Genomic DNA, 15,871 nt, shown 5'->3' with positions numbered 1-15,871 from the left:
ATATAATAAGATATAGGATTTTAAATTTATGCTTATTTAGAAGCGATCTTACTATTTCCAAAGTATTGTACGCATCCTTATGATCTACCACATTTTATTAAGTCCATCTATGTTTTGCCAAAGAACTGTTATGATTCTGATCTAAGAGATTTTTACACGATGCCATGTGTTACAAAAGCTTCTAAGGTTTCCACGTTTTTTAGCGCATTGCCAGATTCGTTCAAATAATTTTTGGGAGAATGTTCACCGTCAACGTCCACTTGGAGTCAATATGCAGGTACATTGTTCCCATTGAGGTTATTAAACTGATATACAGTAGCCTACTGATTTTTGAAGTTTCTCCAAGTTTCTAGTTGTGGGGTACGAGTATCTGTAGGCTTTAATTTTATGAAAATTGGGGGCGCAAAAAAAAAGTTTGGGAACCCATGCCTTAGTGAACAAACAATTGCGATAGCACCGTTGCCAGGGATGGCCATTTCCGAATACTAAACTATTCCGAATGCATTCTGAAATAATGTTTTCGAATCTGGAATTCCGAATACATTCTGAAATCGAAAATATCACATTTTTGTTTTAGTTTATTAAAGCCCAGTAAAATAGAGAATAAGCTTCAATAGAAATATCAGAATAAAGCCACAAACCAACAGTATATGTACACAAAGTTATTGATAGTTAATAGCTATCAATGAAAATAATGGCAACTTGTGACACAGTCAGTTTATTAAATTGTACACTTAGTACAAATGACCCTATGAAAAGATAGTCAAGGAGTTGTCTGACGCTTTCTATCATTGGTAACATGGTATTATGATAATAGTCGAGTCTTTTGACAAAAATACTACTTGTGTAATCAGATGATTGTGTATATTTTCTGAGAGTAATAAAATGCATTGGCAATAAAGGCAACTGAAGCAAGCAACAACAATGGAATATTCATTATGCCTATACAAATTCTAATATTTGAGCCTAGTATTCTACTACCTACCAGTCATTTAAAATGACTTCTTGCTTTATTAATTTAATTGTTTTCAATTTGACCTGCGGTTGCGTTGACAAAATAAAATCCTTACCACTCTAATATACCATGGCAATCCGCGGACATAAATATAAAAATGCGTGTTAACTTCCCGATTATATATTGTTTTGATCTGTATTTTATGAATTCGGCAAATTTGAGATGTGTAACACTGACTCCGCTCAATCAAAATGCTGCCACTCCGATTTTTTTTAAGATAAAACCGTTCAAAAAATCCATGAATCTGCCGTAAAATCTCTGTAAAATTTATTTATTTCAGCACAATAAAAATTGATGGAATATTCTTTAGATTAATTATATTATATACATTCTCACAACCCGGTGAAAGTCGCATTTTAAACCTTGTACAATGTTGACACAAAAATTTTCGACGGCATTTTAATCAAAGTAATGGATAATTAGGCAAATCCCGCCCTCAATTAGTGACGATATGTTTCTAAACATGGACCAAACATATTGTGAAAATTTAGTGATTTTCACTGCCTAGAAAAGCGTTTTTAAACTGTCACGGGCTTCAATAAAACATAATATTTTTTTACGGTTTTATTTTCAGTATTTTAAATTGCTGCTTTTCAATAAAAAAATTTGCGTTTTCTTTAGAAACTAGCCGCCGATGAACCTATTCACCTGATTCACAATTCCGTACAGGTACAAAAATAAAATAATTGTCATCGTTATCGTGGAACAAATCTGTGGAAAATTTACGTTTTAGAGAAAATAACACAAACGTAAAGTCGTTTACGGCCTAAATAATACATCCGCTGATAAAGCAATTCAATTGCGCGCAAGTTTCTATCGAGAATGTTTTCATTCAACGAAAACGTCTTGAAAGCAGCGTCGAAAATGTGTGACGTCACACGAATATCCGATATTCTTATAAACGCTAATTCCAATATTCGAATGACGAGATATTCGAATTGGCCATCCCTGACACGCTGAACAAACAATATGAGGTCAAAGCAGAGAGCGTTGTAAACATTCCCCACTACTGTTATCAGTTATATTTAAATTCTAAATATAAATATAATTTAGAAATTAGTTTTTATATTAAGTTTTATTAACCATAGAATATCCCAAGAAACGTAAAGTTGACAGAGAGGGTTGAGCATTGAACGATTTATAATTTTTTTTCCTGAATTAGCGAATAAATATGTGATGAAGATATTGAATACTATTCATGTAATAATCCGGCCCGACGCGGACTTCATTTTCCCACATCTAGCCCACCGACTAGAGAAGTTGCCCATCCATGCCCCACTGGAGGAAAATGGCACGTTTTACACCGTGGGCTCTGTTTGCAAGAAGAAATTTGCGTATCAAAACACCACCAGAAACTTGCTAACCATTTAAAGAGGAAGCATGCATTTGTGGCTGCCACAACCGACATTTCAAGCTCTATCAGGCCTATAGACTGAATACTCCCCAATTAGTGGCTAGAAAAAAAATTAGTTTAATAATGATTACCGGTATTAAATAAATGTATGGTCTTTAAATTTTCATCAATTTAGATCATGTATTAGCATGCATGGAATGTTGGGATAGTGTGGGAACAACTCAAAAGCCTTGTTTTAAATCTTGAAAATATTACATCCAGTAAAATCAAATTTTTATTATCAGTATTTGAAGTTTCCCAGTTCTGCACGAGCTAAGTCCTATTTCTAAGGAATGTTCAAATCCCAATTCAAGTTGAGTCAAAAGTCAATCCGAGTTATAGTACGTGAATACATCGCCATTAATTCCTTTGAATCATGCATGAACCTCCATACTATAAGCTATTTCCAATCCAACTTTACTTCTTTTACTCTCAACAAGTGAATAAAATAATTTTCATCTTACTTTTGCATTGAAAGTGTTTTCCCTGAATGCTTTCATTTCTTCTGCTGTCAGATTGCACATCTCAGCCTTGAATACCTTTACCTGACATTGTGCAACAACTAATCCAACTTCAGCCCAACCAGCAGGTTCAAGATGATTGCAACTGATATCTAGTTCATAAAACTGAAATAAATAAGAACTTTAAGATTATTTGACATGGTGGGAATGTGACCAAACTAAATGTCACATCGTTCCAAAGTGCATGAAATGAATGAAAATTGTGAGATGGTGAACCATACAAACACTATAGCTAAACTGCCTGAGCTAGGTTGGTGTGTGTTATTTTGTCCGCCGCTAATTGATCTCATTAAAAATCTATTAGGAATACATTTCATCAACTTTGAATATTACGTTTTGTATCAGATTGTTAGAGACCTGATACTACTGGTAATTATTCACTCATCAGTATCAATTAAAATTCACTCTACAATCTAAAGTTCTGAATAAACAAGTTGGATGCTAAATCAAGCTTTGGTAAAAGTTTAATTTAATGTCTTTGTGAGTATACATTGTGGGAAACAAGAAAGAGTAAAAATCTATCGATCCTAAAGTCATTTGAAAACTAAATTTAATGCAATGGATTTCAAATTTTCTAGATGTCTAGGCATCAATATAATGACCAATTGAAAACTATATCAATGTCCAATTTCTGGTCTGATATTCATCAAAAATGCACCTCATAGTTAAAAGTAATTGAGGTTCACCATAAATATTAGATTCCGTTACTGTGCATCAAGGACATGGTATGGTGAGAGAAGAGCTGGCCTATTTCTCATGCAGTGAACTATGGTTTCTAGAGTGGTGGGGAGCATGAGTTGGGAAATATAGCTTGAGTTGGATCTACAAGAAATTCCAATGACTCCATCATCATTATCATTATCATCGCTAAAAACACTAAACCGCTGGACTTATCTTTTCATGTTATGAATTTTTAGCAAGGCCCAAGCATAAATTGATGGTAATGACTATAGCATTTACTATGTCGAAACGCTTATTCGACTTTTCAGACCGGAGAAACTATTCGAAAATGGTTACTGTTTTTGTGTTCGATATATGAAATAATCGTTAATTAATTCAACCACTCTTTCGTGAATTGGTGTAATTTACTAAATTTAATGAAGATTTGATTAAGTTTCATTGCATCAGTGTTTGGACAGTTTTGCCAGATTACTGGCGTAATTAGATATCGCAAAGGATGGCAGAATAGAACATTTTTATTGAATCTAATATCTAATAATTCGAATATTTTCAACGAATTGTCAAATATCGGGTATTTTTAGTATATATACAACACGTATCCAGGACACTAGACATGTTGGTGAGTTATTTCTGCTCGTCCTCTTTTATGCAAGGACCAATTATTACACAACGGCGAACTCGAAGTTTGACTTCACATTCCTTGGAGAACTATGCATATATATCGGCGACATGTGTTAAATACATCTAATGAAGAGTTAATCCGGGGTTTTATTCTGTTTTTTATCTTCCGCGCCAGCTTGGATCTTTCTTCCTACCGTTTGTAAATTACCTGTCCCAATTTTAAGCTAAAAATATTACCATTTCTGATGCGGATATCTACGAAGACGATAGTTGACATTCTTATGATTTTACTTTTCTATTGTGCCTGGTTTATTTTCGTACCTAATTGTGTATGCAAACAAGGTAATCATTGCGTGAATTCTGAATGTTATTTAGAGTTTAAATGATGATTCAATAAATTGGCAATGATGGCATTTCTACCAGTCAAATATTCCTTTGTAAAATTCCGCACAATATTTTGTTACCTTATTTGACATTTACAACTTTAGGAAACCGTGTTGGTGCGCTTTACGCAAAAATGAGAATTGAAACAATACACAAATACGACTTCTTGCTTCTGTTTGTTAGCAAGAGCCATGAGTAATTCTTGCGGACAAGGGATTAAAAATAGGAATCACTTGAAATAAATTCGAAATTGAAATCTATTTGTGGCACACCAAAATCGTTTTGTGGCACAATAACGTGCTGCAACACGATAGTTGGTAATCACTTGTATAGTGACTGAAGGTGTGCATCGAACCCTTAACTTAAGCGGAACCCAGAGAGTAGCCCTCGGCTTCGAAAAGGTTGATGACCCCTGGTATAGTGACTGAAGATTTAATCATGTAATGAACAATGCTTCCAAGAGAGTTGGGAAGCCGGAGTTGAACCATGAAGCCAGGAAATATAGCTGGAACCAAATCTGCAATAAATTTCAGTGACTCCAGCTTTGACCATATAATTATTGTTTCACATTCATATTCAGTTTTATACTGCTCCATACAAATAATACAATCTATCCTCCTCAGCAATATTCAATTTCTGATATTAATTCTAAAGTTAAATTGGTATAATAAAAAGTTTAAAACTTAGTTTCAAGAATGAGAGACATTTTTATCAATTTCATCAAAGTCAAAAAAGGCTGACCACTGAGCTTTTAATTTTTTCCCATGGGCTGTGTAATACCATTGACCTCTGTGGCCACTATACAGAGCCTTGTTCTTGAGAAAGAGTCAATTTATAAACTGTTGATAGTTAGGAATAGGTATGGATATGTGTTCCCGTAGTACATTCAATCATGCTCGAACTTTCTGCACCACTAGCTGTATCTTGAATAATTTTGAACCATTCCCATTTTAATAAGCTTTTTTAGACTTAATCACACCTTCCCATTCAAAAATATTCTATCCACCTTTCCACTTTTGGTATTATTTACATTTTTATCAGTGGGAACACTGTAACACATTTTAATCTATCTTTGTTTATTCATTTAACCTTTCGTGTTCCCCTATTCCACGCAATGAGATTGGCACGATGTGGCAAACAAACGAGCCCAGTCTCATTTCTCAAGCATGCTTCTTATCCGAAGTCGAAGAGCTTGGTTTCACTTCCCTTACCAAGCATGCCATAAATTGTATAGACAATGCAACACCGCAAAACAAAAAAGTATCTGATCTGCCCAAATATGGAAACAATTCATTTTTTCCTTGCTTATCAAATCATGGTAGAGCTCATTGAAAACAAATATATTTATGATTTTTGAATTTTTATGTAATGTATCAATATGCATTGTTCAGCAGAAATCTTGAGTCATATTTCAAAAACAATAAGTTAAATTCCAAATTGGTCAAGCATAGTTCCCCAGTCCAACACAAGTCGAGTCACAGTATGTTCTAGTCAAATGAATCCCAAATCAAGTGGAATCACTATTGTTTTTTTCTGACGGTTACTCGAGTCGAATCATTTGGTCCAGGTGAGTCAAGATGAATTTGGGACAATTCCTTTCTAGACTTCAAACATTTGACACGAGTCAATGACCAGAATTTCTGTGATACTGGTTCTGACTTATACATAGCATAACTTGGTAATAGTGATGACTGTATCATCAAACGATTTAAATCATGCAAATACCTCCAATCTCCATATAAGTTTTCCCTATGCAACCTTACTTCATTTACTATTTAAGCTCAACAAATGAATCAAATAATTCCCATCTTACCTTTGCATTGCGAGTGTTTTCCCTGAATGCTTTCATTCCTTCTGCTGTAATACCACATAAGAAAGCCTTTAATGCCTTCACCTGACAATGTGTAACAACTAATCCAACTTCACCAAAGCAAACAGGTCCAAGGGTGTTGCTACTGACTTCTAGTACACCCAACTAAAATAAATAAGAGCTGTATGATTATTCAGCATGGTGGGAACGTGAGCCGAATTGTAAAATGCAATATTCTGAAGTTTCTTGTTGCAACTGCATAAAACGAAAAAAAATCGTTAAATGGTAAGCTGTAGGACCTAAGCTAAAAAGTTGGCATGTTTAGATATATCAATAAAATCGCCTGAGTCAGGTTAGCAGATGTTATTATGTCTGCCACTAATCGGCGACATTAATATTTCATTAAAACTATATTTTCTTAAATTTCACTGCTACATTTGTCTCAGAATATCAGAGACCTGACGCTACTTATTTTTCCAAGAGTCGAATTATCTATATCATGACCTATTGAAAACTATAGCAATGTCCAAATTCTGGTCTGATATTCATCAAACATGTACCTCATAGTTGAAAGTACTTTTTTTACAATAGATATTAAATTCCGTTACTGTGCATCAAGGACATGGTATGGTGAGAGAAGAGCTGACCTGTTTCTCATGCAGTCGGCTTTCCCCTCCCCCAGGATAAATATGTAAATCCTATCCTGTTTTTGATATTCTGGTGGAATCTTCAAACATTTGACAATGCTAATAAGGCTAAGGATTAAAGTCCAAAATGCCCCTTACACTGATCCCCTGTATCCTTTTCTTTTTGATTGTATATAAATTTTGTGAAAAGTATTTTTTTATTTTAATTTCAATGATAAAGAAGTTAGTTATATTACTAAGTTTCAATAACTTCTTAGCTTGGTTGCAAATTTTCGCCATGTTGTTTGAAGCGCTTGATCCGCTGTATTTATATATTTTTCTTTATACATATATTTAAAATGTTTACATAAAGAATTATTTATTATAGTTTAAAGCCGACTGATATTATTAGTGCAACTAAGTTTCCAACTATATCTCATGTTGACTTCATTTTTCACCTTATTATTCTTACCCGTTCAGGTTATATTGAGTCCCAATTCATTATTAGGTATAATCTGTTTACATTTATATTATTTTTTGTTCCTAAAGTTTTTAAAAATTTTACTGGTCTAACTTTTTCATTAAGTCATCTTAAAATTCGAATCTTATTCATACAAGCGAAATAGGTGGGAGTTGACCTCGATGACCGCATGGTCGTATCGCTCCCTCCTGTCCATACCAAAACAATTTTATTGTTGCTACTTTTTTACTGTATTGATGACTGCAATTTTTTTGGTTGACAAATTATTAAATCTCTCTCTTTCTCTCAGTAAACTATGGTTTCAAGAGTGTTGGGGAGCATGAGTTGGGAAATATAGCTTAAGTTGGATCTACAAAGATTTTTAATGGCTCCAGCTCCTGAGCATATAATTATTTTTTCACATTCCATCTTTTACAACGTTCCATTATTCTTTTCAGCAATATTTAAATCTTCTTATTAATTCTTAATTGATTAAAAAGCTCAATATTTAGAGTTGAGCCCCCTATGTATTTGCCTGCAACAGTAAAATCAGCCTTTATCAAAGTCAAGGATGGCTGATCACAAAGCTTTCTCTTCTTCCCTATGGGCTGTGTTGGGCAATAGGGATGAATATGTGATCCTGTAGTTCATTCGGTCATGCCTGAACTTTCACCCCAACAGCTATATCTGGAGTACTTTTAAACTTTCCCTATTTTAATGGGATTTCAGACTTTTTTGACTTACTGGCACCTCCCCATTAAAAAATATTTCAACCACCTCAAGCAATATCTTTAACCATTATTTAAATTCATATTAGTGGGAACCAAAGTTCCCTCTGAGCTGTGCAACTGCGCAATTGCGCAGTACCACCAGAATATCTGCGCAGTAAAATCTCATTCTTGCGCAATTGAAACATTTCGTTTTCAAAGGGTGGATCATATTTTATATGTTATACATTATTTATAAACGCTTAACCGGAATGCTCGTTCTATCCACAGAGATATCTAAATAGAGTGTGCTTCTCTCTCATTTCCATGGGACCATTTGAAGGCTCTTTCGTTTTGACGATAGACTTCCAGCTATTACAATATGCGTAATGAATTTCTTATGGGATTTGACAGAAATTAAGTATAGTAAGTAATTAAGTAATTAAGTTAAGTATTTTCTGTAGCGATTTCAATATCATTGCGTGGCCTGGTCCCGTAGTACCCGAGCTGTACATATAAATATATGCTCCTGAATCTCCAGATTGTGGAACACGTGACCATAAGCTTATATTAAGTAGGTTTCACGAGAAATTACCAAAAAAGTTCCAAGTGTTTTAATATTCAGCAGGTTACTAGAATGAGTGGTTTATTAATCAAAACCAATATACTTGTGTTCTTTATCTGGTGTGTGAGTAAAATGTCTATTCCAGGAAGCATGGCTAAAATAGGAAAATTGATTTTAAAGTGGAATAACAAAATACAACAGTGGAGTGTTTGATAATAATTTTCAATCGTGATACCGGTATACATAAGTTAAAAAACAAACTGCTAAACTTTCCGAAATTTATCGCTTTTCCGCGTCAAGGAATGTGATAATCTGCAAAGTTTGTCAGAAAAGTGCCATCTGATAGTGATTTGGGAAAGGCAAATCGTGGATGGGAATGGGAAGATGACTATCTAAAACGCCATATTAATCATAAAAGTACATTGACGCACTAGATGCATTAACTCAGAAGCAAAAGGAGGTTGTTTGAACTTTTCACCGCAATAGCAACCGTTGAAGAGAATGACGTTTTGAAAACCCCAGCAAGCGAAATAAAGCCTCTTATTGACAGTGTTCTACCACGTGTTAAGCTGAATTCATCAATTCTTGGGACACTCCACACTTGCACATTATTGTTTTAATGAAAATGTTGAACAGCTATAATAATATTGTTATATCTTGCCACGACTTGGCCAGAACTAGTCCAGCACCAAAGAAATGGTATTGTGACATGCTTGAGTATATATATATATTTTTTTAAATATATAGGTAGCTAACGTACCCGGATGATATTTTCTTTAAATAACTGCACACATTCTATCACTTCACGCTCGTGTTTTTATCTTTTTCTAGCTGTGATGTCCTTATCATACACGCTTGGTCTTATGTTTGAGTGGTGGTATAAGGGTTGTAGATAGTACAATATCGTTCCTGCAAGGTTACTAATTATTGCAACTAGGCGAGCAGTAGAGCTATGTTGGTTTCTCCCCTTCAGATTTTAATTTGCTGTGGGTCATTGTAATTGGATGTGGTTTTTATATCATTTATGTATGCATGCATTTTATGTTAAGGCATGGTGTTTGAGTTGACTTGTTGGCCAAGGTATAGATAGTAAAATTTTGTGTGTTTTTTGCATGGTGTGATAAATTTTTCTCTGTCCCAAGCAGAATGTCATCATAAATCATCTATCCATCGCTATACAATGACAATACATCCCATTTAATTAAACAATTATTTTTTGCCTGTAATAAATAGTTCAGAGCGTTCCCCTTCACCCAATCATTGAAACATCTACTCGCAGTTTTATTTTTTGTTTTTCAGGTTACTTCAAAGTGATTAAATGAAGTAAAACACATAAGAAAAAAATCAAAAAAAGACTCCGATATCCTGTGAAATAACAACCTTATTCCTATATCCTTGTCTGAAATCAATACCCAAGAATGAAAAACCTCACTTACACCCTTTGTAACCAATTTATTTCCACATCCTACTTTACTTAATTATAGTAATTTTAGTGTTACCGGTAACTTTAATTACTTACTACAATCTGGACTATAATTTGGCAATAATAGGCTCTAATTTGGGGAATGAAATGGTCTCGCCCACCTCTTCATGCACCCAATTCTGGCAACTTTGGTTGGGCAACTTGGCATTTGACTCCAACTATAATCAGCTTGGCAATATGTTTTCAATAGAATCTTCCTTTTATATCTTAATTAACGATTAGAAGATCGATTAATTTGGCAATGGCAATCATTACAAAAATATCAATATGGTGTGGCAGAAAATTTTTTTTTTTCTTTTCTTGTATTTATTTATTTCTTTTTTTTGTTTACTGTATAGTATACCCTAAATTTATCGCGTCTTATTCTTACTTAAATAAATTCTCAGTGGTTGTGTGTGTGTGTGTGTGGCTGGTGGGTGCATGTGAGCGTGTGTGAAATAACTTAATAATTCTAGGTGAGTAAACACGTACCACTTCCTCTCGGCAAAACCTTCCATCTTATATTTTGTACGTTATAAACCTTATCTAAGGTTTTGTTTGCTCGCCTGATTTCATAATCAGTTTTTATTTATTTATTTTTATCTGTCAAATGTATTGTTATGCTGATTATGGAGTCGAAATAAACTTATACTTATACTTATAATATTGCCCTGCAAAGTAATAAATAGTCGTATGTCAAAATACACTAAATTGCCACATTCATGTTGAAGTCAAAGTCAAATATTCAATTTCTGATATTAATTCCAAAGTTGAATAAGCAATATAAAAAGTTTAAAGCTCAAAGCTTTTGAGAGTTGAGAGTGAAAAACCTGAGCTTTCTATTCTCTCCCATTGACTGTGTGGGGCCTCTGTGGCCACTATGTAGAGCCTTGTTCTGAGAAAAGGTTATTTTCTTATTAACAGTTGATAATTAGTAATAGGGATGGATATGTGATGCTATAGTTAGGAATGGGCAATACAGCGATACAGAGCGTGGGAAAGTCGAAGGGGGTGATTTTGCAAAACGCATCGTGCCCTTGATTACTGTACTCTGCGTGCTTTCGTAGGTTTGAATCACGTCACACGCGAAAGGATTGCTGGACTCGTCTTCGCAGTAAGGTTTGCCTATTCCAGTGATTGGGAAATCTGTAGTAATCTGGCCGGGCCACTTCACTGAATGGACTTTTCCCCGACCTTTGACCCCGGAAAATTTTGCCATACTTTACCATTCTGAAATTTTCGGTACTTATTTTATGAGTGGTTTCGCGAGTTGTTGCTTATAAAATAAAGTATTTGTTTCAAACTATCATTCTAATTCATAACATTCAACAATCTGTTTTTTAAAAGTACCGGAAAATTTTTTAGCCTAGTCTATCACAGCTATTTCTACACTAATTTTTGATTACTGTAATTAAACTGAAACTCCTAGGATGATCATTGACTTATTCAACTTAAAACTGAGGTAATGTTTAGGACCACGCTGAAAGTCTATTTGAGTGAGAAATGTGTCTGAGCGGATGCAAAAGAGGGCATTGTTACATTTATTTTTGCATCTTGCTGAATGACCAATGTCATGAAGTACACAAGGCAGTCTATGCCTGGGGAAACATCCAAACAGTTTTATTATAATTAGACAGATGGAAACACACAGAAATAAAATTCATATTCTATTCGAGAGATTCATCACTGCCTAATTTTTGTAAGAATGTATCTTTTCAAAGAAAATCTTTATCAAAATGCAGAAACCATGCAAAAATATTCACTTTGATGTTTGGAAGTACATATTTGTGCGAACAATTATTTTCAAAAATGAACATTACAAAGAACAAGCAAAGAACTAAGATTAGTGATGCACATTTAAAAAATCTTCTAATCTTGGCGTCGTAAAGCTATCAAGCGTAATGCAGCAACAAGACAGTGTCACATCAAATGTTATTGTAATAATTTTTTAATAAGAGGACTGAAGTGAGTTCAAGAGTTGTCGCAGTTTTCGCACGATGTTTCTTTTTTGATTGCTAATTTATTTAAACACTCGTTTAAATCAACATTCAGGATTCACGCAATTGCGAATTTGCAAGGTTTATCTGTCTAATACAAAAATACACAGACACAATAGAAAAGCATAAAAAAGTCAATTATTGTCTTAATAAATATCTGAATACCGGTGGTGCGTTAATAATATTACCGTTCACTTTAATCCGGGACGGTTAATTTTCAAGCGATGATAAGTGAGATCAAAGCCAACGCAAAAGATCAAAATGAAATATTAGTTTGGGTTTTGAAATTAGTTCTTAATGTCTTTAATTAACAGCTGTTGCCCATGTGAATGCACAGGTGTACTAAAAATATAAAACTTTAATGTCCGACCCGCAAGAAGTAATACTTGCAATAAAGAGAAAGGGCAGGAATAAATATTGGCAAACCAACTTTTGGATATTGACACTGAAACGATTGCGATGACAAAAACAATCAGCGATTATGATGAAATCATGCACAAAAAAAAACGCTTTTTTGCCGAATTTTCAATATTTCTATTAACTCTCTTGGCGCTATGGACCCATTTTATTTGACATGGGTATTTTTAAAATTATTTTTCTTGTCAACCATTAAGCCCTAAAGCTTCACTTATGGCTTTTTAAAAGCGTGTGCTAGAGTTCTATTCAGCAATATATCTTTAAAACACACTCCTCTAAAAAAAAAAATTTCAAAAATTTCTAAAAAAAAAATTGGGCCTTGAGGAATTCTGTGTACAGTAGAGGGTTAAAAATTGATTCCTAGTTAATTACCTTTTTCTTCAACGTTTTCGTCAAGTTTTTCCCAACATAACAATACCGAAACGACTATTATAGCATAAATGGTTATTACTCTGAAATTCACAATTGTATATACAGTATTATCATGTTCAACGCAACAATTACCTTTCGATTTGACTAAATTATGCCAGCAACGCTTTTTCTTTATCTTTAATAATGAATGTATTCGCATTACAAGCTTATAGTACTACCATTCCTTGTCTTAAAGATCGCTACTGCCAACCTAAAACAAAGCGAGATGGGCATGCGTTCGACGAGAATGGTAGACGCGTAGTGAGATGATATCTTGATAGCGAATTGATACATCAAACGCTCTTTGCCGCATTTCTAATATTTCCATTAATTTCCAAAATGAGTAACGTTTTCTGGCATTCTGCCCACCCCTAAATGTGTTCATCACTGTGCAGAGCCTTTTCTGAGCAAAGCATAACTGGGAATAAGGACGGATATATCGCCCAATAATCACTTCAAATCATGCAAGAACCTTCAATGTCTATATAAGCTTGTCCACTTCGAAATTTAAATTTCAAGCTCACCAAGTGAATGGAATAATTCCTATCTTACCTTTGCATTGCAAGTGTTTTTCCTGAATGCTTTCATTCCTTCTGCTGTCAGCTTGCAATTACAAGCCTTTAATGCCTTCACCTGACATTTTGAAACAACTAATCCAACTTCACCTAGGCCATCAGGTCCAAGGTAGTAGTTACAAGTGATATCTAGATCATCCAACTGAAAAAAAATAAAAACTGTAAGATTGTCAAGAATGGTGAAAATGTGAGCAAACTATATGTCACACTATTTTAAAGTGCATTAAATGAATAAAAATTGTTGGATAGTGAACCACTTAAGCTAAACTGGCAAAGCTAGGTTGGTGTGTGTTATTTTGTCTACCACTAGTTGGCGCCAATGATAATTAATAAGAAATGCATTTTATGTTGTTTTATGCAAAGTGACTATAAACCAAGTGGAGACACCGAGTGCAATGATGCATATCGTACGCCATTTCATGTCCAGCGAATCGGGGGAACGCGGTAGCGTCGGTTTGTTTTAGCTTCGTCAGAAGGTCTTGTTTGTCAATTTGTTTGAAGATTTTTTACTGTTTTGCATTTTATTCGGGTAATTTCATTTTTCTTTTGCTATTTGCCTCGTGGAATCATACTGGTATCGTGCGGTTTCTTGAAAGTTGTGATAGTTATCTTATCATGTCGTGTGAGGTATGCAACTTTGAAACCTCATATCTCACTAATCTTATATTATATGCAGATAAGTTTTATATTGTTTGAAAGACAACCTAGGAGACTAATTATAATTATGAGATGGAGATAAAATGTTGCAATTATCATACAAAAATCTGCAAAATTGAAAAGTGTGGAATTTTTTTTAAAAGCTTTTGAAATAATAACAAAAACTTCGATTTGTTCTTGTTTTAACCTAATATGACATCGACACATTTGCAGAGGTTAAAGATAGCTTTCGACATTAGATAGAATTTATCGTGCACCAGTAAAATTGTATAAGTTATTTCATTCAATGATCTCCAATTCTTGACATGTCCACTGAGCAAACTTGAGTTAAACAACAACGTTCCCTAATTACTTCGTTACGCAATTACGTAGCAACGTTCTGTTTGAAAAACACATATCGCTTTCCTTCACAAGTGTGAAACATCATTAACCTAATGCATACGTTTAAATCAGGTACTATTTGAACTGGTATTATGATACCTGTTCTCACCATGCCAAAAGTTTAAAGTCTGCGTTTTACATTAATCATTCCAGAAGATGATGGAATGCATATTTACAGGAAAATTTTTCTTAATTCAACGAACTGTTGCAACAATTGCTCCAAAATTTATAGAATGTAAACAATCTCATGGCTAGCACATTGTGCGGCCTAATGAATTTCATCAAAGCATGTACATTATAAAGTACAAAATTTAAAAACCAGCCGCTGCGACTGGTGTTGCAGCTCTTAGCAACTTATTATTGGCAGGATGTTTCGATTCTTTTGCTTCGGAAAATGTAAAATATTTACTAGATGATTTAGCGACGCCATCATGTCTTCTCCGTTTTCGTTGAAAAAACTTAATTGTAATTTTATCGATATCCAACAGTGAAAAATTAGCGTTGATGTTTCCGGGGGAACCCTATAAAGACACGGAGTTCAAATTGTTTGTTTGTTTCTAAGGAAAGTGTCAATCCCGATGAATGCCCACAATCGTTTCCAACTCTTCTTAGGTCTTACACACATGATAAATATTTGAAAATTGATAGTTTTACCTTACCCAATATTTATGCCACCCATCCAAAAAATCAATCGTATTTTTGTATGTATAGTATGTAACTATAAACTATATTTCGCGATAATATTAATGCCTTTCTTAATATATGTTCGCCTGTTACTTTTCTGACAGATAAAGTTGCTTGGAATATAACTTCCCATCTTGCCACAATATCGCTTTTAAAGTTTTGAAACATTTCTCAATTTAAGGCTAAATATTCACGCAAAAGAAAAGACAAATAAAATTATTGAAAAACGGTATGCGAGTAGACCTGCGGCAAGAGTCAAATAGATAATATATTATTTTATACACTCCAGATTATTAGATGTTCTTGTAAACTTGATATACGCCGTTATCCTTCATTCCATGCATGTAGTATATTTTTTAATATTATTTTGGCAATGTACACCTTGTTGAAAATTGGCGATACGCATATTTTAATATCATGACATGTACCGCAAAAAATAGTGCAAGTTTCTGTAGTATAATTTGTATTGTAGTTCTGTCAGTTTGTTAAAATAGCTTATGTGCA

At 34.0% G+C, this 15,871-nt stretch overlaps 1 protein-coding gene across 1 annotated transcript in view; it reads right to left on the bottom strand.

The window, feature by feature from the left end:
- LOC120339593 (uncharacterized) overlaps nucleotides 1-15,871 on the bottom strand; it is a 69,074-nt gene that overhangs the window by 13,974 nt on the left and 39,229 nt on the right. Inside the window, exons 15-17 of the mRNA XM_078116074.1 lie at nucleotides 13,623-13,787; nucleotides 6,429-6,590; nucleotides 2,873-3,034 (exon numbers count right to left, since the gene is read on the bottom strand). Coding sequence (XP_077972200.1) covers nucleotides 2,873-3,034; nucleotides 6,429-6,590; nucleotides 13,623-13,787 — 489 coding nt within the window. The remainder of the gene's footprint in view (nucleotides 1-2,872; nucleotides 3,035-6,428; nucleotides 6,591-13,622; nucleotides 13,788-15,871) is intronic.

The sequence above is a fragment of the Styela clava genome, chromosome 9, assembly GCF_964204865.1.
Source record: "Styela clava chromosome 9, kaStyClav1.hap1.2, whole genome shotgun sequence".
Taxonomy (NCBI): domain Eukaryota; kingdom Metazoa; phylum Chordata; class Ascidiacea; order Stolidobranchia; family Styelidae; genus Styela; species Styela clava.
Note: the sequence above shows the minus strand (reverse complement) of the source record. Positions and strands in the feature narration are given on the sequence as shown.